Consider the following 23433-nt stretch of genomic DNA (forward strand, 5'->3'; position numbering starts at 1 on the left):
TGAGCTGTGAGGTCTTATATAGACAGGTGTGCGCCTTTCCAAATCAAGTCCTATCAGTTTAATTAAACACAGCTGGACGCCAATGAAGGAGTAGAACCATCTCAAGGAGGATCACAAGGAAATGGACAGCATGTGACTTACATATGAGTGTCTGAGCAAAAGGTCTGAATACTTATTACCATGTGATATTTCAGTTTTTCTTGTTAAATAAATTTGCAAAAATTTCTACATTTCTGGGTGTTTTTTTTCTGTCCAGATGGGGATGGGGTGCAGAGTGCACATTAATGAAGAAAAAATGAACTTTTTTGAATTTACTAAATGTCTGCAATGAAACAAAGAGTGAAAAATTTAAAAGGGGTCTGAATACTTTCTGTACCCACTGTAAGTGTAACAATAATAATAATAATAATAATATTAATAACATATACCTCCAATTAGAAATGTAGTATGGTTCTCCTGATTCACTGTCATTTTCCTCATGTTCAGGGCATTGCAGGACCTTAGGCATCCATGGTTATGACCACATACTGTATTTTTTCGGATTATAAGATGCATTTTTCCTCCCAAACATTCGGGAGGAAAGTAAGGGGTACGTCTTATAATCTGAATGTAGCTTACCGGGGTGATGGAGAGGGGTCGCAAGAGGCCGGGGGAATGCTGCAGCGGCTGTGCGGGGTCTGCAGCGGCCGGTGCTGGGGCGGCACCACACGAACTATGTCATGTCAGTCACAGAGTTCATTATCTGATCCCTGGCTGTCACAAGTACCAATTGTCGCCCCGTGATAAAGTTACGGGGTGGCTGATGGAGATGTAGAATGGTGCGCTCCCCGCCAGCGCGAGTTAAATCCCGCGCCTTTTAGCTGCACATGTTGAAAACATGCAGGCTCGCCACGCGAGCCCGCATTAAAGGGATGCATACAACCTATCGGTACGTCATTGGATGATGTACAGATGGCCCGTATGACGTTCAATTTTCTCACTGCCGTCAATGGAGTCTTGGCCATTTTACGTGACCATACACAGGATGCTGCGATTTTTTATCCTCTGCCCGAATACAGCTGAGGAACACATTGCAGATCAACCCTGACTCATTGAATAACATTGGTGCAAATGCAATCCAATTTTTTTATCGCATTGCACTCGTGGCATTTATACGCAGATGTGTGCAAACCCTACAGAGAGGGTAGACAGAAACTGATGTTGCATCATACTCTGCTAATTACAGAGCACCTGTGTCTGTTACAGGGGGCTTTTGTCAGTTGCTGAGGGCCTGTGTCTGTTGCAGACGGCCTGTGTCTGTTGCAGAGGGCCTGTGTCTGTTGCAGAGGGCCTGTGTCTGTTGCAGAGGGCCTGTGTCTGTTGCAGAGGGCCTGTGTCTGTTGCAGAGGGCCTGTGTCTGTTGCAGAGGGCCTGTGTCTGTTGCACAGGGCCTGTGTCTGTTGCAGAGGGCCTGTGTCTGTTGCAGAGGGCCTGTGTCTGTTGCAGAGGGCCTGTGTCAGTTGCAGAGGGCCTGTGTTTGTTGCAGAGGGCATGTGTCTGTTGCAGAGGGCATGTGTCTGTTGCAGAAGGCCTGTGTTTGTTGCAGAGGGTCTGTGTGTTGCAGAGGGCCTGTGTGTTGCAGAGGGTCTGTGTTTGTTGCAGAGGGCCTGTGTTTATTGCAGAGGGCGTGTTTGTTGCTGAGGGCCTGTGTCTGTGGCAGAGGGCCTGTGTTTGTTGCAGAGGGCCTGTGTTTGTTGCAGAGGGCCTGTGTTTGTTGCAGAGGGCCTGTGTTTGTTGCAGAGGGCATGTGTCTGTTGCAGAGGGCCTGTGTCTGTTGCAGAGGGCCTGTGTCTGTTGCAGAGGGCCTGTGTCTGTTGCAGAGGGCCTGTGTCTGTTGCAGAGGGCCTGTGTCTGTTGCAGAGGGCCTGTGTCTGTTGCAGAGGGCCTGTGTCTGTTGCAGAGGGCCTGTGTCAGTTGCAGAGGGCCTGTGTCAGTTGCAGAGGGCCTGTGTCTGTTGCAGAAGGCTTGTGTTTGTTGCAGAGGGTCTGTGTGTTGCAGAGGGCCTGTGTGTTGCAGAGGGTCTGTGTTTGTTGCAGAGGGCCTGTGTTTATTGCAGAGGGCGTGTTTGTTGCTGAGGGCCTGTGTCTGTGGCAGAGGGCCTGTGTTTGTTGCAGAGGACCTGTGTTTGTTGCAGAGGGTCTGTGTCTGTTGCAGAGGGCCTGTGTTTGTTGCAGAGGGCCTGTGTTTGTTGCAGAGGGCCTGTGTCTGTTGCAGAGGGCCTGTGTCTGTTGCAGAGGGCCTGTGTCTGTTGCAGAGGGCCTGTGTCTGTTGCAGAGGGCCTGTGTCTGTTGCAGAGGGCCTGTGTCTGTTGCACAAGTCGTGTGTCTGTTGCAGAGGGCCTATGTCAATTGCAGAGGGCCTATGCCAATTGCAGGGGGCCTATGTCAATTCCAGGGGGCCTGTGCCAGTTGCCCCATTAGTTAGAAAATAACTATTTATTGAGTAGTGACTAGCAGATGACTAGTGAAAACTTGCCTCTGTGACTGTCTATGCCACAAGGGACCGGACGACTGTAAGCTAGAGGCAAAATAGACTACCCTGATAGAGAGCGTCCTCTAAAGAGGACAGCATGAATGCTTGCAGCCTGAAGTAGCTGTAACACCCAATGTATCGGTGAGCAGAGCAAACAGAAGGCGAGCGCAAATTGTGTTCCCACCTGAAGTAGCCATCATAGCCAAAGCCGAGTGAGTGCTAGTCAGTCGCATGATAGAAAGTGATATTAATTACAGCGTTTTGGATATTGCACAAGCCTGAAAATGGAGAAACCAGAGACATAATTACATCATTATCAAAAAGTTCCAGTGTTGTGCCACACTTTCAGTGTCTACATATTGGAAGTCTGTAAAAAAAAGCCATGTTCAACTCTATTGTTTAGTTTCTTGTCTGGCAGCCATTGCATGCTCGATTGTCTCACTAGGTTCGAGGGAGTACCAAGAAAATGGCAAAATGGAAGGGAAAACCTGTGTATAGGGAAAGGGGAAATGGTGACCCTTGACCAAGCTTACCGCTGGTCCCTGAGGTCCCTCACCACCCTATATAGGTTCTGTACCAAAATGCCAAGCAGGATACCTAACTCTGGCTTACACTGAAGTAGGCCCTAGGTAGGGAGCAGATGGGATGAGCGCTTAGTCAACCCCACTAAGCTCTTAAAGAGACGCAGGTATAACAGAGGGGAAGGGAACAAACAACTTATCTCCACTACAACAACCACCAAGATTCTCCAGATGTATGCAAACCAACTGCTTGCACTGAAGACTTGTTAAAGGTATATGAATTATCACCAGTGCCGAGTAATAGGAAGTGAAAGTGCTGATGAAAAGAAGCTGATAGACTGAGGAACTCCACAGGGTCCTAAAAGGAAAGGTGTGAAAACCAAGCAGAAGTAATAGAAGATCATGGAGCAGCTTCTGCAGCCAAACGCTGTGACCTTCTACAGCCGGACACCACAGGATTGTCTATCACTCGTGACATCAGTACACCATAGGGAGGGTGCAGTGGGATTGGGACTATTTGTGCCTTACACCCAATGTATAAAAAGAGAAGGGGGCTGGCTTAGTTATTGAGATAAGTAGTGAATCGGCCCCATTCACTCACTGCTTAGTCATATGCCGAAATACTGTCTTGTATCCAGCACAGGACCAGGGATGGACCCCACCAAATAAACTTTGTCAATGACCTGACCAAAGATATAATGTCCGGACTTTCCCTTTAACATTAATGACGACTCTAAGGTACGTTTCTGTATTTCCATATTCATAAACTGCAAGTGCTCAAAAAAACAAAACAAAACAAATATAGGACAAAAAGGTGAAGCTGAAATGACCAGTCCGGGATTTTTCATATTAAGAACGGTCATTAAAATACAGGAATTAAGAGGCTCCATCCATTCCCTGGAAGGTGATAAATGTGCCCCAGGTATCAGTTCTACAGTCTCAGCCTTTTCTGGTGCCGCGCCGCCGTCATGCCTCGCTGAATCGCGGATATTGTGCTGTACTTGCAGAGAACAATGGAAAATTCGATTACAGGAATCCTCTGCTCTAATAGTGTATCAAAAAAAGCAATAGCCCCTCGCAACTTAAATAAAAAAAGTTTTGCCTGAGGACCCCAATAATGCCACAATCTCCGACTACTGCTTATTTTTTACACCCTGGTATCACATTGACATCTGTCCTCCCTACCAAAGGGGAACCTAAATATGGAAAACCTTGTGAAATATTTTGTCATTAACCTTTAAGTGGCCTGTAATTTATACTTTTTCTAACTGCAAGAACTCTGCAAATCTATGCAATGTTTCTCAAGCCGTACAGGAAAAAGAAGATAAGTAGGAGGGGAGGAGGGGGATGCAGCTGCAGGCTGCAGCTTCTCTCCCTCTATGGGTGTTCTGAGATTGTATTTTGTGAAATATTAAATATTATATAGGATGCCTTGCACATAAAAGTGTGCTGAGTGCTATAATATGGCCTCCTGAACAGATATGAACATTTTAATGTCCTTAAAGTGTTATTATTGCTTTATTACGTAGTTTCAGAAATCAATAGTACACATGACAATAAGGTACTTTGTAATACATGTTTTCAGAAAAATCTGCTTTTTTCTCCTCGTGGACTGATCTTTCACTCTGTAAATTGTGTATTCAGTGGTAAAATCTGTATTCAGTGAAGAAATAATTTTCTATTACAGAGATGGGCGATGAAAGTTGGTGCTTATAAAGTTCTATGGAGGGGGTGAAGGAGACAATAGTGGCAGACAGACATTCTACTGCAAGTTTTCCTCAAAAGACAATTAAAATTTAAAGTTTTTCAATAAAAATCTGATTAATACAACAGAAAACATCATGGTGTGTCACCTGCTAAGCTGCGCTTTTCTTTTTCCATGTCAATGCTATGTAAAATCTGGAAGAGTATTATAATAGGTTTAATGCTATGACTTTGGCTCCTCTGCATTAATAGGTCATCAAAGAATTTATTCGCATAAAGTTTATTGAAAAAAATCTGATTAATATAGCAGGGAAAGTCATGGTGTGACACCTGCTAAGCTGCGTTTTTCTTTTTACATGTCATTTGTTATATAAAATATCAGAGTATTACAATAGGTTTAATGCTATGACTTTGGCTCCTCTGTGATCAAAGAGTTTATTCACATAAAGTTTATTGAAAAAATCGGATTAATATAGCAGAAAACATCATGCTGTAACACCTGCTAAGCTGCGTTTTTCTATTTACATGTCATTGTTATGTAAAATATGGGAGAGTATTACAATAGGCTTAATGCTACAACTTTGGATCCTCTGCATCATTGTGTCCTATAAAAATCAAAGAGTTTATTCAAATAAAGTTTATTGAAAAAAATCTGATTAATATAGCAGGAAAAGCCATGGTGTGACACCTGCTAAGCTGCATTTTTCTTTTTACATGTCATGTGTTATATATAAAATGTCAGAGAGTATTACAATAGGTTTAATGCTACAACTTTGGCTCCTCTGCATCATTAATTATCAAAAGGTTTATTCACATAAAGTTTATTGAAAAAAATCTGATTAATATAGCAGGAAAAGCCATGGTGTAACAGCTACTAATTTGCGTTTTTCTTTTTCTATGTCATTTGTTATGTTAAATGGAAGAGAGTATTGCAATAGGTTTAATGCTACGACTTTGGCTCCTTTGTATCATTATGTCATCAAAACGTTTATTAACATAAAGTTTATTGAAAAAAATCTGATTAATATAGCAGGAAACATCATGGTGTAACACCTGCTAAGCTGCATTTTTCTATTTACATGTCATTGTTATGTAAAATATGGGAGAGTATTACAATAGGTTTAATGCTACAACTTTGGATCCTCTGCATCATTGTGTCCTATACAAATCAAAGAGTTTATTCACATAAAGTTTATTGGAAAAAATCGGATTAATATAGCAGAAAACATCATGCTGTAACACCTGCTAAGCTGCGTTTTTCTATTTACATGTCATTGTTATGTAAAATATGGGAGAGTATTACAATAGGTTTAATGCTACAACTTTGGATCCTCTGCATCATTGTGTCCTATACAAATCAAAGAGTTTATTCAAATAAAGTTTATTGAAAAAAATCTGATTAATATAGCAGGAAAAAGCGATGGTGTGACACCTGCTAAGCTGCATTTTTCTTTTTACATGTCATGTGTTATATATAAAATGTCAGAGAGTATTACAATAGGTTTAATGCTACAACTTTGGCTCCTCTGCATCATTAATTATCAAAAGGTTTATTCACATAAAGTTTATTGAAAAAAATCTGATTAATATAGCAGGAAAAGCCATGGTGTAACAGCTACTAATTTGCGTTTTTCTTTTTCTATGTCATTTGTTATGTTAAATGGAAGAGAGTATTGCAATAGGTTTAATGCTACGACTTTGGCTCCTTTGTATCATTATGTCATCAAAACGTTTATTAACATAAAGTTTATTGAAAAAAATCTGATTAATATAGCAGGAAACATCATGGTGTGACACTTGCTAAATTGTGTTTTTTTTTCCTTGGCAATGTTATGTGAAATATGGGAGCGTATTACAATCGTTCTAATGCTACAACTTTGGCTCCTCTGCATCATTATGTCATCAAAGAGTTTATTCGCATAAAGTTTATTGAAAAAATCTGATTAATAGAGCAGACTGAAATCTGAAATGTCAAGTGTGCTTTCTACAATTTGCTTTTTTTTTTCTTTTTTCTACTCTACGTTCTAGGAGGCTGTAGAAGGTATGATTGTGACCCTGGCTCATCAGCATTAAATTGGACCTCCCCGTTTTTCGTCAAGTGAAAGACCACTTGGTATGGTCCACCCAAAGCTGCTACATAAGACCTAGAAAATACACATGGCTTGTTCTGAGCGATGCATGTACATGTGCACAAAGTGGTTGCCACTTTCCCTTCCACACAGAAAAAACACAGAGCACCCACCTTAATGAATTATGGCCTCAAATTTCATTATTCATTGTGTAGCGTAGCCTCCGATCCCTTATTATACAGGTATATATATAAATGCTGATATAACTGAAGGACATTGGATGGAGTCATTCTCCACATAAGTTTTCATTTGGATACTCGGGAAGATTTTCTTCTTCTTCTTATGGCCGATGACGGAAGACATGTTCACTACATGATCCTCCATTGACAGATGGAGTTACAAGGACAGGGCACAACAAAAGCAATTTTGAGTTGCTTGTAAATAATTCATCAACCACAAAGGCTGAGAACTCATGATGAGGAATCTCAGGACAAGGAGACGAGGGGCTGGTCATGTCTTCAGTGTAAACAGCACCCGTGCTGGTTCGTCAGGGCATGCTGGCGATTGCAGTTTTGCAACAGGTACAAACCTCAGGTTGGAGATAAGGGGCATAATTATAGTGGGTGCAGGGGTTGCAGACACCAATGGACCCTGGAGGTCCCTTTAGCCCATATGAGAAGACCAATACTATTTAAAACCCTAAATAGTTGATGGTTGTGTTGAAAGTTTTACATTCGGGCCACAAGATCCAAGTTATTCAACTGTTGGAGGCCATTGTTTTAGAGTCTCAAGTCCTTCAATAGCTGGATGAAAGTATGTGCAACCTTGCTAAATAATGAAACCAAGTATGGAGTCATCAATCAACCTCAGACAGCCATGAACAGTGCAACAGATTGTCATGAAGAACATACAAGACATTACAGCTCCAAAAAAGGTCTTGTAGAGGCCACCATGCACATTATTGAACAGTCTTCCAAAGCTGACGATTTTGGTGGGAACTCTCCTACTATCTAAAGTGTATTGAAACCACCTACTTTTCCCCCCAATAAATGATGTCAATGAAAAGACAGACCAGGCCACATCAACACAAGATCATCGGAAGCTTTATGGACTGGATTTCTATGGTTAAGTAAGTAGCCACCATGTATGGTATAAAGTGTTGGCAGAAGTGGTAGATAGGACACAACTATTGGTCTCTGAAAAAGTGGTAACAAATCATATTCCACCATCTGGAGGTCGGCAAACATGTTTGGGGGAAATCTTGGACAATTTTGGGCTCCTTATAAAGAAAAGCATCGGAAACGTTCCTTGTTTTAACAGGTCAATTACCCCATGCACAATGTGAGGTCCGTAGACATATTCTTAGAAATTGAGTTCAACTCCAATTAAATTAGTTGATTGTGCTTTGGGCATAATGGTGGACTAAAACCTCCATAGTGCTATGAATGCTGAGTGGACTACAGCCCTCGAAAGTGCTATGGTAACTAATTATAGGTCCTGGGTGGAGCTTCCGGTTGCTAGGTAGACTGGACGAACGTTTGACCTGAAAGGTACTAGGGGAATTATGGATCCAGACTGTTTTGTAAGTCCTCAGACTGCTGAGTAAACTATGGTTTCCCAAGGTGCAGGGTGAAATATGAGCCTTTATGTTGCTGGATGGATTGTGTACCACTGTATTGGGTTGACGATGGACTCCCAAAGTTCTGGGTGCACTATGAGTCCTTAAGGTGCTGGGTGAACTATGAAACTGCAAAATATAAGATTGACTGTGGTTCTCATCTTCTAGCAACTTACAGGTCCTAGGCTGTGAAGAGACTGAGTAGACTACGGTCCCTCAAAGTGCTGAATAAAGGTTCTCAATATGCTAGAAAGGCTCTAGGTCTAAAAGATGGTGGGTGGCTATGAGCTTCAAGATGCTATGTTGACGACAAGCAACAAAGGAATATTTTGGACTTTCAGCCCTTCAAAATGTTAGATGTCTACTGGCTCCAAGATCCTGGATGGGATATGAACATAAGCACTCTGCGATTGTGACCAGGCCAATGATGGAGAGGGTCTTACTGAAGCCAGAAACTATTTCAGCTAGATGTGCACCTGAGGCCAATCAGAGGCTGGAAGCTGATGTCGGCGCTTCCGGTATTGGCGTCACATGGCAGTGATCCATGGACGATCATATCTAGAAGTATAAGTAGAATCTGATGGGCACCGGTGCAAAATATGGACCTCTAACACGCATGTAGGTCAGATGTATGAGCCCTTGTACCATTCTAAATCCTATAAATATATACGTGTTGTCCTCAACTCTTCAATATGTTCTAATGTCCCCCAACCTGGGCCCTTTACAGTTATATATGTCCCCTATCATAGGCACCCACCAGGTATATATGTCCCACACCAGGTATATATGTCCCCCATTCTGGGCCCCTTCCTGATATATATGTCCCCCATCATGAGCCCCCATCAGGTATATACCATATGTCCCACACCAGGTATATATGTCCCCCATCCTGGGCCCCTTCCAGGTATTTATGTCCCCCATCATGGGCCCCCACCAAGTATATAAGTCTAACACCAGGTATATGTGTCCCCCATTCTGGTATGTATGTCCCCCACCCTAGCCTCCTTTAAAATATATATGTCCCCCATAATGACACTCCACCAAGTAAATATGTCCCCCACCAGGTATACAGTATATGTCCCCTATCCTAGTATATGTCCCCTATCCTAAGCCCCTGCTAGGTATTTGTCCCCATAATGGTCTCCCACCAGTATATATGTCCCACACCAGGTATATATGTCCACCATCCTGGTATGTATATCCCCCACCCTGGGCCCCTTCAAGTTATATATGTCCCCCATAATGGCCCTCCACCAAGTATATATGTCCCCCACCAGGTATACAGTATATGTCCCCTGTCCTAGTATATATTTTCCCTATCCTGGCTCCTTTCAGGTACATATATGTCCCCCATCCTGGGTCCCTTTCTGGTATATATGTCCCCCATCCTAGGCCCCTTTCTGGTATGTATGTCCCGCATTCTGGGCCCCTTTTTGGTATATATGTCCTCCATCCTGTGCCCCTTCCTGGTATATATGTCCCCCATTCTAGGACCCTTCCTGGTATACATTTCCCCCATTCTGCCACTATTCTCTAACGCAGTAACTAATGAACTCTATACCTCGAGATGCTGTTACCTAACTATAACTTTTCCCACTGAACACCATTGACACATTAACACAGCAGTTAACAGTTTTGCTCTTCTTCTAGACTCAGAATGAGGTTACCCCCATTATGTGTAGCGTTGTCGTACATGCATTTGTAGCATTTACATGTACAGCAAATATGGGCAAGAATTAATTATTTAGTGTGGTGCTGTGGTTGTGTATAAAATGTGGCACTGACTTCATGGTCTATTATATGGATAAAGAGGAATAAGCGGCGAAAGCATCACTCAATTTCATAATAGTACTTATTTGGGAGTGGTCTCTGAGGATGACTCATGAAGAGACAATCATCTCAGGCTAGCGTTATTCTACCGGAGTTTTAGCACAGAACTTCGACTGATGCCTGTCTCTTCTAAACTTTCAGTTTACATAGAGACAAAGGGTTTTCCCAGTGTGAAAAGTTAAAAAAGAAAAAAAAAACAGAATTCCCATAAATAATCCATAAAACCAGCAAATCTAAGGTATTAATTTGGCAAGGGTGATTGCTAATATGGCTAAATAAAAAGCTTCCGTTGGTGCTCTCACTCAACTTTTCCAGGCATATGAATCCAAAATCTGTCACGTTATGGACCAATATGGTAGCCGGACTAATATCATTGAGTAATTAAGTCAAAAGCCTTGAAAATCTTGACCAAAGAGGCCAATCTTTTGTGATTCGGCTTTCCTAAAAACATAACTAGGAAATTGAAGGACAAAGGAGACCATATACAGCACACAATGAAGCCCACACCCAACTCATCACCCAGTTCATCTCTCACCTTCACCCAATTTATCTCTTACCTTCTTCCGAAAAGTCAATGATCCCCAAAAAATGCAATAATTTAAGAGAACTGAAGATCAAGAAGACAATGCCGAGTGTCTGTAGTCCTTCTGATTGCCACTCCTCTTCAAGAAACATCCTGGGTAGCACCATGACACAGAGGGTGGAGGGTGGACACAGATACCCTCACCATCCAATGTCCACAAGTAGGCAATTATCTGTCCCCCACCTTACTGACACTCACAATGAAGGGATCACCTCCCCCTGTGGTCTTCAAAGCTTCTGAAGCCATAGACTCGGATTCCAGCCTAGGTAGTCATCAACAGTTTAGATGATATTCCAAATAACCAGTGACCTCCTGAGATATCTCCAGATCATTATGGAAGAACTTTCCATGCTCTTCAAGGTCTTTGCGGTCTTCTCTGTTCATTCAAAGTCAACTCCAAGTCTGTTACAGCCTTATGTATAGAGTACATCCAACTTTTCTTCCCCGGTTCTTCCTTTTCTCTGAAATACGTCTTAACCGATGGGATTTGGGATCACCAGGTCAACCCATTGAGTGCTCTTCACAGTTGGCGGCTTTCTTAGCTATTCCTTCTCTTCCATGCGGAGACTTAAAGTAGGAGAGGAGAAGGTAATTCCACATCACTTTATGTAGGTTGCAAGTCAGTCAGGCTGTGGAGAGCGCCCAGCCTCTCCTCCCTCCTCTTAGTGCCAGCTTTCTGCTGTAACTGATATGCAAACCTAGTAGTCCCTTTAATTCCAGTCTTCTCCGTCTTCTTCCTCACAGCTCCCTCACACACTGTTTATTTAGCTCTTTTCACACCATGCACCAGCTAGCTGTGCATGCAATTGTTCCACATCGCACCTGCACTCTAGCAAGGAGTGTAAAGAGATGCAATGCTAATTGCCCTTCTAAAAAAAGACCAAGAAGTCGGCTTCAGCACCGATACCAAGGAGTATAAAGATGAACTCTTGTACAAGTTTAGGTGATACCTTTAATAGTCAATCCTAATGGTCTAGCTCCAGAGTAAAAACAAGCGTCAGCACTTTTCTTATTAGAAACAGCGCCACTCTTGCCTAAGGCTGTCTTTGGTATTGCAGGTCATCCCTATTTATCTGGAGTCATCACCCATGGACAAGAATGGTGGAACTTCTGGAAATAAACAAAACCTCCTTTTTTTTAACTGGACTGCTCTTTTTAAAGGCAAAAAGTACACAAACATTAAAGGAATTGTCTTATAAATAGTCTTCACCTATCCCCAGAATAAATGTATGAAGGATAGGGGTCAGATGCGATCCTGTTACGTCACCACCGGAGTCCGCTCCAGCGACTTCTGCTCCGATCACCAGGCGACAACGTTTTCCTGCCGTGTATGGTGCTGGTGATGGGACAGGAGTCTATGCCAGCGGCACCGGTGGGCGTAGGCTCCGATCATCCACTGGGCTGGGTTATCTTGGGATCTGCAGTACCACTGGCTGACTGTGGGTGGCGTGTGTCTTCCAGCTGAAGTTGCCAGCGTTCAGCTACAGCCAATGGGAAGACACTACACCATTCTTAGTTCTCCTCCTGTCTGCTGACCTCTGACAGAGATAGTTCTGATTTCCTGGCTCCTGATCCACCCTATTCTGTTTTGTGATTCCTGTGTGCTGACTTCTGCATGTTTTCTGACTACCCTCCTGTCTGCTGTTTTTGTACCTCGCTGCCCGATCCGGATTTGACCTCTGCTACGTTTTCTGATTACGTCCTTGCCTGACGATTATGTCCCTGTTCTGCTATTCCTGATTTGACCCTGCCTGACGATTACTCTCATCGGACTACAGCCTTCCACAGGTAGTGATCTCCAGGGCCCTGTGTAATTCCAAATCCCTGTATAGGGGTTAAAGGGTTTCAGGGTTCTGGGGGTCCTGCTTGGTGAGTGGCTTCCCTCTAGCCTGTCCATTACATCCCATCTGAGTCTTTTGATCCAGGCAGGCGTTACAGATGCCTTCAGATCCAGAAAGTAATCTGGGTGAGGGGAGGCATAGAGAGCATGTGCAACAGTCACTCCAATAAACAGTGATCGAGCAGCAGTTGCACATGCTCAATAGCAGTCAGTCACCAGGGACCCTAATTCTCATAATCTGTGGGGTCTCAATGGTTGGACTCCCAGATGATATATATTTTTCATCCCTATAAATAGATGATTTATATTATTTCAAAGCCTTTTACATGTTACGGAGACATGTATGAAGTTTGATGGGTGCAGTCTCGGTAGAGTGCCGAATGCTCATCTCATGGGATAGCTATGGCTAGGGTTAACCAAAGAAGGGCCTCTAAAAGCTGAAGAAGGGCATGTAGAAGCCAAAGAAGGGCAGGTAAAAGTCGAAGAAGGAGAGGTAAAAGCCAAAGAAGGGGAGGTAAAAGCCAAAGAAGGGCCTGTAGAAGCCAAAGAAGGGCCTGTAGAAGCCAAAGAAGGGCCTGTAGAAGCCAAAGAAAGATAGGTTAAAGCCAAAAAAGGACCTGTAGACACAAAAGGAGTGCCTGTAAAAGCTGAAGATGTTTCTGTAAAAAGTAAAGAAGCGCCTGTAAAAGCTGAAGAAGGGCCTGAAAAAGCCAAAGAAGGGTTGGAAAAGCTGAAGAAAGGTCTGTAAAAGCAAAAAAAGGGCCTGTAGAAGCCGAACAAGAGCCTGGAAAAGCCAAAAAAGGTCCTGTAAAAGCCAAAGAAGGGTTGGGAAAAGCCAAAAAAGGGCCTGTAGAAGCTGAAGAAGGGCCTGTAGAAGCCAAAGAAGGGTTAGAAAAGCCAAAGAAGGGTCTGTAAAAGCAAACAAAGGGCAGGTAAAAGCCAAAGAAGGGCCTGTAGAAGCTGAAGAAGAGCCTGTAAAAATTGAAGAAGGGCCTGAAAAGGCCAAAGAAGGGTTTGAAAAAAATGAAGAAGGGCCTGTAAAAGCCAAAGAAGAGCCTGTAGAAGCCGAACAAGAGTCTGTAGAAGCCAAAGAAGGGCCTGTAGAAGCCGAAGAAGGGCCTGTAGAAGCCAAAGAAGGGCCTGTAAAAGCCGAAGAAAGGTTGTAAAAGCTTAAGAAGGGCCTGTAAAAGTCAAATAAGGGCCTGTAAAAGTCAAAGAAGGGCCTGTAAAAGCCAAAGAATGGTCTGTAGAAGCCGAACAATAGCCTGTAGAAGCCGAAGAAGGGCCTGTAGAAGCCGAAGAAGGGCCTGTAGAAGCCAAAGAAGGGCCTGTAGAAGCCAAAGAAGGGCCTGTAGAAGCCAAAGAAGGGCCTGTAGAAGCCAAAGAAGGGCCTGTAGAAGCCAAAGAAGGGCCTGTAGAAGCCGAAGAAGGGCCTGTAAAAGCCGAAGAAGGGTTGGAAAAGCTGAAGAAGGGCCTGTGAAAGCCGAAGAATGGTCTGTAGAAGCTGAACAATAGCCTGTAGAAGCCGAAGAAGGGCCTGTAGAAGCCGAAGAAGGGCCTGTAGAAGCCAAAAGAAGGGCCTGTAGAAGCCAAAAGAAGGGCCTGTAGAAGCAAAAGAAGGGCCTGTAAAAGCCGAAGAAGGGTTGGAAAAGCTGAAGAAGGGCCTGTGAAAGCCGAAGAAGGGTCTGTAGATGCTGAAAAAGGGCTTGTAGAAGCCAAAGAAGGGCCTGTAAAAACTCTGCCATGAGAGCACCTATCAGCTGAGTGCTTCTATCTCTTCACATCAGAGATCTGTGAGGGTATCATCACCCGAACCCTGACCCATCCAAAATTGTAACATGTCAAACGTGTTTGGAAGTCCAGTTATTCTTTCACAACCTGTGACCTATTCTAATTCCATTGTTTTAAACCCTTTTCACCAATGAGGAGAGCGGGAAGTGGTGACTTGACACACTGATCTGTAGCCCCGCCTCCAGGACACTTTTTATGTTTAAGGAGTCCTGGATAAGGTCCCTTTTTTTTTACTCACTGATTGGCAATTACAAGACCCAATATTCACAAAAATTCTGCCTAATAGGTTAAGTTTTGCATAAAATTGCTAGATTTAGAGAAAATGCTTTCCCCCCTTTAAGTCTTGCAGCTCATCCCACTTTTGGTATTCAGAGTTTGTCCTTTTTAAGATAATGCCTTACTGCATCCCAGATATAGGTGACCACATAATAGTAATGTAGAAGAGCCGAGGTTCCATAGATTGCAGGAAATCTTTCAGATATAATGGTCTGAACATTGGCAGTCAGTACTGTCATGGGAGCAGAGATGAGCCCCAATGGTCTACATTGCCCTCAATAGACCAGTTATTACAGCCTCCCTCCCTGGCTAGTCCTCTCCATTTTTATAGACAATTTATTAGAGTTCAGTAAACCTTTCAGCTTTAATAGTCTGGACATTGTGGCTAAGTACTATTATGGGAGAAGAGATCAGTCCCAAAATGTGCCCCAATAGTCTACATTGCCCCAATGGACCAGTTATTACAGTCTCCCTGGCCAGTCCTCTCCGTTGTTATAGACAATTTAATTGATTGCAGAAAACGTTTCAGCTTTAGTAACGTGGACATTAGGGCTTACTCCTGTTATGGGAGCAGAGATCAGCACCAAAATGTGCCCCAATGCTCTACATTGATCCCAATAGACCAGTTATTACAGCCTCCCTGGCTAGTCCTCTGAACCTTTCAGCTTTAATAGTCTGGATATTGGGGCTAAGTTCTGTTATGGGAGCAGAGATCAGCCCCAATGGTCTACATTGCCCGAATGTACCAGTTATTACAGCCTCCCTGGCCAGTCCTCTACGTTGTTATAGACAATTTCATAGATAGCAGTAAACCTTTCAGCTGTAATAGTATGGACATTGGGGCTCAGTACTGGTTTGGGAGCAGATATTCACCCCAAAATGTGCCCTAATGGTCCACATTGCCCTCAATGGACCAGTTATGACAGTCTCCCTCCCTGGCCAGTCTTCCCATTGTTATAGACAATTTATTAGACTGCAGTAAACCTTTCAGCTTTAATTGTCTGGATATTGGGGCTCAGTACTGTTATGGGAGCAGAGATAAGCATCAAAGGTCTACATTGCCCCAATGGACCAGTTATTACAGCCTCCCTCCCTGGCCAGTCCTCTATGTTGTTATAGACAATTTCATAGATTGCAGTAAACCTTTACAGCTGTAATAGTATGGACATTGGGGCTCAGTACTGTTTTGGGAGCAGAGATTCACCCCAAAATGTGCCCTAATAGTCCACATTGCCCTCAATGGACCAGTTATTACAGCCTCCCTCCCTGGCCAGTCCTCTAAACCTTTCAGCTTTAATAATCTGGTCATTAGGGCTCAGTACTGTTATGGGAGCAGAGATCAGCCCCAAAATGTGCCCCAATGGTCTACATTACCCTCAATGGACCAGTTATTACAGCCTCCCTCCCTAGCCAGTCCTCTAAACCTTTAAGGTTTAATAGTCTGGACACTGGGGCTCAGTACTGTTATGGGAGCAGACATCAGCCCCAAAATGTGCCCCAATGGTCTACATAGTTCTCAATAGACCAGTTATTACAGCCTCCCTCTTTGGCCAGTCCTCCCATTGTTATAGACAATTTATTAGATTGCAGTAAACCTTTCAGCTGTAACAGTCTCGATATTGGTGCTCAGTGCTGTTATAGGAGCAGAGATCAGCCCCAAAATGTGCCCCAATAGTCTACATTGCCCCCAATGGACCAGTTATTACAGTCTCCCTGGTCAGTCCTCTCCATTGTTATAGACAATTTATTAGATTGCAGTAAACCTTTCAGTTTTAATAGTCTGGACATTGGGGCTCAGTACTGTTCTGGGAGCAGAGATCAGCCTCAAAATGTGCCCCAATGGTCTACATTGCCCTCAATGGACCAGTTATTACAGCCTCCCTCCCTGGCCAGTCCTCTCCATTGCTATAGACAATTAGATTGCAGTAAACCTTTCAGCTTTAATAGCATGGACATTTGTGTTCAGTACTGTTATGGGAGCAGAGATTAACCACAAAATGAGCCCCAATGGTCTACACTGCTCCAATGGACCAGTTATTACAGCCTCCCTCCCTGGCCAGTCCCAGTTCACGTGCCATAGATAGAACATAAGCAGGTCTCGTCTGATGTATACAGAGATTTCCCTCGCAACCACAGACATCTAATAAGGTAATGACAGATCCAAGCAAAACTCATCAGGATCAGATATCCTCTTAATAAGACATCTCCTCCAGCCTCCACCAGGATGAGCTCCATATTCCCATATTCCCCCCTCCTTCCCACCATCTAAATGTAGACTAATGAATTAGTTTCCTTTGTCTTCCCATTATGGGGATAGTAAATGCAGATGATGAACGGCACGATAATATAACAAGGTAAAAACAACCAGAGAATAAACGTCTCTGCCTTTTAAAGGGTTAAGTTAATGAGTTCATTGAGAGGCCATTACTAGGTAAAAACGGCGCTAAGTGGAGAAACGAGGTCTAAAAGTGAAATGCGGCTGCAAACAGATCCGTGGCCGCAGAGATTTGCAGGACCCGGCGCTGCGTTCCCACATACAATCTGTCAGGAGCCCGGGAGGGATTCGCATTATGCTTTCAAGGCAAAAGCGATAGCTACAAATCAGCCGGGTATTCATTTACATTTATTTCCTGGACGTGTCCGCACGTCCATGGAAAACTATTTATTTTCTGTTTGGTCTTTCGGGAAAAATGCTAAAAAACAATCCCCCCCCCCACCCAAAAAATAGGACATGAAATATTAGCAATATTAGCATTTAAAGGGTTAAATGACTACTCTGCTTCTGCACAAATCAAATACTTAAAAAAATAAATAAATAACCCTACAAAATCTACAAACTCGATAAAATATTTTGTGGCATCTTAAAAACATTAGAGGTCACTTTCTCCCATATTATCAACATAATCTTCTTCTACTGCTTGTCATCACTCTCCTAATATGATTTTCCACAGGGGTGGGGGAATATTAAGGCTTCTTCATGCCATCATATTTGTAGTATGAAGCCTTGCCCTCCATAATATCACAAATAGTCTGGTCACTTTCTGTTATTAGATCAACATACTCTTCTTCTGCTGTTTCTCATCCCTGTCATGGTATGATTTACTACAGGGTGAAAAATTAAGGTTTCTTTATGCCATATACTTGTAGTTTGAAGCCCTGTCCTCCATAATATCACAAATTATCTGGTCACTTTCTGTTATTAGGTCAACTTACTCTTCTTCTACTGTTTCTCATCACTCTCATGGTATGATTGTCTTTAGGGTGAAATATTAAGGCATGTTCATGCCATATACTTGTAGTATGAAGCCCTGTCCTCCATAATATCACAAATGATCTGGTCACTTTCTGGTATTAGATCAACATACTCTTCTTCCACTGCTTCTCATCATTCTGGTATGAATTTCTACAGGGTGAAATATTAAGGCATTTTCATGCCATATACTTGTAGTATGAAGCCTTATCCTCCATAATATCACAAATGGTTTGGTCACTTTCTGTTATTTGATCAACATACTGTTCTTCTGCTGCTTTTCTATTTTATACAGTCTGATTTGGTGCAAGGTTCTCAGTTTTACGATGTTATCGCCGATGTGTAAAGTTCAGTTTTCAGCACCTTAATCTCATAATTTGGTCATTTTCCCACATAAGCTCAACACACTCTTTTTCTGCTGCTGTCATCACTCCTATAGTATGATTTGCTGCAATGTGGTATACAAAAGCCTCTTCATGATATCTGAAATATGAAGCCCTGACCTCAGTTTTTGTAATTAGATCAACATACTCTTCTTCTGCTGTTTCTCATCACTCTCATGGTATGATTTTCTACAGGGTGAAATATTAAGACATCTTTATGCCATATACTTGTAGTATGAAGCCTGGCCCTCCATAATATCACAAATGGTCTGGTCACTTTCTGTTATTAGGTCAACTTACTCTTCTTCTACTGTTTCTCATCACTCTCATGGTATGATTTTCTACAGGGTGAAATATTAAGGTTTTTTCATGCCATATACTTGTAGTATGAAGCCTGGCCCTCCATAATATCACAAATGATCTGGTCACTTTCTGTTATTAGGTCAACATACTCTTCTTCTGCTGTTTCTCATCACTCTCCTGGTATAATTTTCTACAGGGTGAAATATTAAGGCATCTCCATGCCATATACTTGTAGTATGAAGCCCTGTCCTCCATAATATCACAAATAGTCTGGTCACTTTCTGTTATTAGGTCAACTTACTCTTCTTCTACTGTTTCTCATCACTCTCATGGTATGATTTTCACCAGGGTGAAATATTAAGGCATGTTCATGCCATATACTTGTAGTATGAAGCCCTGTCCTCCATAATATCACAAATGATCTGGTCACTTTCTGGTATTAGATCAACATACTCTTCTTCCACTGCTTCTCATCATTCTGGTATGAATTTCTACAGGGTGAAATATTAAGGCATTTTCATGACATATACTTGTAGTATGAAGCCTTGTCCTCCATAATATCACAAATGGTTTGGTCACTTTCTGTTATTTGATCAACATACTGTTCTTCCGCTGCTTTTCTATTTTATACAGTCTGATTTGGTGCAAGGTTCTCAGTTTTATGATGTTATCGCCGATGTGTAAAGTTCAGTTTTTAGCACTTTAATCTCATAATTTGGTCATTTTCCCACATAAGCTCAACACACTCTTCTTCTGCTGCTGTCATCACTCCTATAGTATGATTTGCTGCAATGTGGTATACAAAAGCCTCTTCATGATATCTGAAATATGAAGCCCTGACCTCAGTTTTTGTAATTAGATCAACATACTCTTCTTCTGCTGTTTTTCATCACTCTCATGGTATGATTTTCTACAGGGTGAAATATTAAGGCATCTTTATGCCATATACTTGTAGTATGAAGCCTGGCCCTCCATAATATCACAAATGGTCTGGTCACTTTCTGTTATTAGGTCAACTTACTCTTCTTCTACTGTTTCTCATCACTCTCATGGTATGATTGTCTTTAGGGTGAAATATTAAGGCATCTTCATGCCATATACTTGTAGTATGAAGCCTGGCCCTCCATAATATCACAAATGATCTGGTCACTTTCTGTTATTAGGTCAACATACTCTTCTTCTGCTGTTTCTCATCACTCTCCTGGTATAATTTTCTACAGGGTGAAATATTAAGGCATCTTCATGCCATATACTTGTAGTATGAAGCCCTGTCCTCCATAATATCACAAATAGTCTGGTCACTTTCTGTTATTAGATCAGCATACTCTTCTTCTGCTGTTTCTCAACACTCTTTTGGTATGATTTTCTACAAGGTGAAATATTAAGGTTTCTTCATGCCATATATTTGTAGTATGAAGCCTTGCCCTCCATAATATCATAAATGATCTGGTCACTTTCTGTTATTAGGTCAACTTACTCTTCTTCTACTGTTTCTCATCACTCTCATGGTATGATTTTCACTAGGGTGAAATATTAAGGCATGTTCATGCCATATACTTGTAGTATGAAGCCCTGTCCTCCATAATATCACAAATGATCTGGTCACTTTCTGGTATTAGATCAACATACTCTTCTTCCACTGCTTCTCATCATTCTGGTATGAATTTCTACAGGGTGAAATATTAAGGCATTTTCATGACATATACTTGTAGTATGAAGCCTTGTCCTCCATAATATCACAAATGGTTTGGTCACTTTCTATTATTTGATCAACATACTGTTCTTCCGCTGCTTTTCTATTTTATACAGTCTGATTTGGTGCAAGGTTCTCGGTTTTATGATGTTATCGCCGATGTGTAAAGTTCAGTTTTTAGCACTTTAATCTCATAATTTGGTCATTTTCCCACATAAGATCAACACACTCTTCTTCTGCTGCTGTCATCACTCCTATAGTATGATTTGCTGCAATGTGGTATACAAAAGCCTCTTCATGATATCTGAAATATGAAGCCCTGACCTCAGTTTTTGTAATTAGATCAACATACTCTTCTTCTGCTGCTGTTGGAATTTACAGTCTGATTTGGTGCAGGGTTCTCAGTTTCTAGTGTAACATCTGACTTGTGCAGTCTTTTTTACATGAATTGGTTACTTACTCTGATAAGATCAACATACTATTCTTGTGCTGCTTTCATTAGTCCCATTATCTACATTGGGACAAAATTTCCCGATGGCAGCAAAGACAACGAGAATCTTGAAGTCTCCTGCACGTGTTAAGTATGTTCTTCTTGCAGATTTAGTGCAGAAAATAATCTGCAAAATGTCAATTTTTGCAGTGTTTTTTTCACCCATTGAAGTTCAATGGAAAAAAGCATCAAAAACGTGGCAAAAAAAAAACCACTGCAATTTTTGCACTTTGTTTTTCCTGCCAAGAGTTGCAGAAATGGTGCAGAAATTTCTGCAACCGAATACTCAACGTGCGCACATATTCTTAAAAAGTAGCCGAGGGGCTGTGGTTGGTTGCTTGGTCAAATTGGTCTAAGCTGGACAAATGAATTGTAACTTTTTAAAAAGTTGCATAAACGTTGCAATTCTCACTTTATTTGGGGAAGGAGCAATAAGTGGAAAAACAACACAGACAAAATTTTATATCTGCAGATGCATCAAATAGATCAAACATTGTCCTACACTTCAATAAAGTTAGAAACCTAAAGTGATCCCCCAAGAAGTCCATGCGAGGCAACTGTAAGGAAGAATTACAAAAAAATCAGTGTTCCTTAGACCCAAACATCAACCACTGAGACTGTACACAAAATGTTGGGATATAAATGAGGCATATTCCCTTGAGAAAGCCACAGTAAGTGAAACGCGCGTCGGGGCTGCAGGAGCTCTCTTGGAGATCCTCTTCATTTGCCATGGAGAGGCACATTCCCTTGAGAAAGCCAGAATAGAAGGAACGCGCATTGGGGCTGCTGGAGCTCTCTTGGAGATCCTCTTCATTTGACATGGGGAGGCACATTCCGTTGAGAAAGCCATAACAGGTGAAACCCGCGTTGGGGCTGCCAGTGTTCTCTTGGAGATCCTCTTCATTTGCCATGGAGAGGCACATTCCCTTGAGAAAGCCACAATAGGTGAAACGCGCGTCAGGGCTGCCGGAGCTCTCTTGCAGATCCTCTTCATTTGACATGGGGAGGCACATTCCCTTGAGAAAGCCACAATGGACGAAATGCGCGTCAGGGCTTCCAGACCTCTTTTGGAGATCTCCTCATTTGACATGGGTGACTGAATAATTGGGTTTTGAAGCACATAAATGTTGGGAGTACGGCATAAATATGGAGGTATCACTCTATTTGAAAGTGATCTGACACGGGCAGCCCTGTATCTAGAAAGTCTCCTGTGATCACCTGTGATCGCCCGATGGAAGAATCATGCAGCATTAAATATCTTCTGCAGTGGCCACTAGTGGTAAAGTGTGGTATTACATACCAGTATAGAAAATAATTGACAACCCTGTTATATATGGATGGGCTTTGGTCCGTCTGGCTCACGGATGATCTGAGGTCACCAGGACCACCCATCCACCCCCGATATGATAGCTATCTTCTTCAAAGGTATTCTTAGAAAGCGGATGATTTCCATTTCCAGGGCCCGCGCTGGCAGGAGACGTCCTCCTTGTAGCGCACAATCGCCTGCTGGCAGATCACAGTCTTAAAATGGAATAATTGAAAAAACATGTTTTGACCGTAAAAATCCTTAATGCATTTTGCCACAGGAAAAAAGCCACATCTTCTAAATGTCTGAGAGGCCGCGCGGAGAAGAACGCAGCGACATGAGGGCGACGCGGGGAGTCATTAGAATAATGGAAGCCTTCATTTCCTGCCGGATTGTTTTGCAGTCTATTACTGTGCATATGAGATCATAGAGTCCGGGTTCTCCAGAGATCTGTGATCTAAACTGGAAAGTTAGGTATTGGGAAGGCGGGCAATAAACGGGCGGGGGTCCTATTCACCTCAAAGGTCAAAGTGAATTTAGGTCATTACAGATCATATAATTTATATGCACAAGTGCACAATGACCATGCTCGGGTGCTCAGTACTCGTAACTAGTGATGAGCGGGCACTACCATGCTCGGGTGTCTGTACTCGTAACTAGTGATGAGCGGGCACTACCATGCTCAGGTGCTCAGTACTCGTAACTAGTGATGAGCGGGCACTACCATGCTCGGGTGCTCAGTACTCGTAACTAGTGATGAGTGGGCACTACCATGCTCAGGTGCTCAGTACTCGTAACTAGTGATGAGCGGGCACTACCATGCTCAGGTGCTCAGTACTGGTAACTAGTGATGAGCGAGCACTACCATGCTCAGGTGCTCAGTACTGGTAACTAGTGATGAGCGAGCACTACCATGCTCAGGTGCTCAGTACTCGTAACTAGTGATGAGCGGGCACTACCATGCTCAGGTGCTCAGTACTCGTAACTAGTGATGAGCGAGCACTACCATGCTCGGGTGCTCAGTACTGGTAACTAGTGATGAGTGGGCACTACCATGCTCGGGTGCTCAGTACTGGTAACTAGTGATGAGCGGGCACTACCATGCTCGGGTGCTCAGTACTCGTAACTAGTGATGAGCGAGCACTACCATGCTCGGGTGCTCAGTACTCGTAACTAGTGATGAGCGGGCACTACCATGCTCGGGTGCTCTGTACTCGTAACTAGTGATGAGCGGGCACTACCATGCTCGGGTGCTCTGTACTCGT

At 42.8% G+C, this 23433-nt stretch overlaps 1 protein-coding gene across 5 annotated transcripts in view; it reads right to left on the reverse strand.

Annotated features, from left to right (window-relative positions):
• The window catches only part of KCNIP2 (potassium voltage-gated channel interacting protein 2), a 531978-nt gene that overhangs the window by 101879 nt on the left and 406666 nt on the right, over positions 1-23433 (reverse strand). The window contains exon 1 of one of the 5 annotated variants that reach the window (XM_075348364.1): positions 10811-11407. The exons of the other annotated variants lie outside the window; for them this stretch is intronic. Coding sequence (XP_075204479.1) covers positions 10811-10943 — 133 coding nt within the window. The 5' untranslated portion in view covers positions 10944-11407. Of the gene's footprint in view, positions 1-10810; positions 11408-23433 lie in introns of those variants that run through there. 5 annotated transcript variants of the gene reach the window in all.

Source organism: Anomaloglossus baeobatrachus, chromosome 5, assembly GCF_048569485.1.
Source record: "Anomaloglossus baeobatrachus isolate aAnoBae1 chromosome 5, aAnoBae1.hap1, whole genome shotgun sequence".
Classification (NCBI taxonomy): domain Eukaryota; kingdom Metazoa; phylum Chordata; class Amphibia; order Anura; family Aromobatidae; genus Anomaloglossus; species Anomaloglossus baeobatrachus.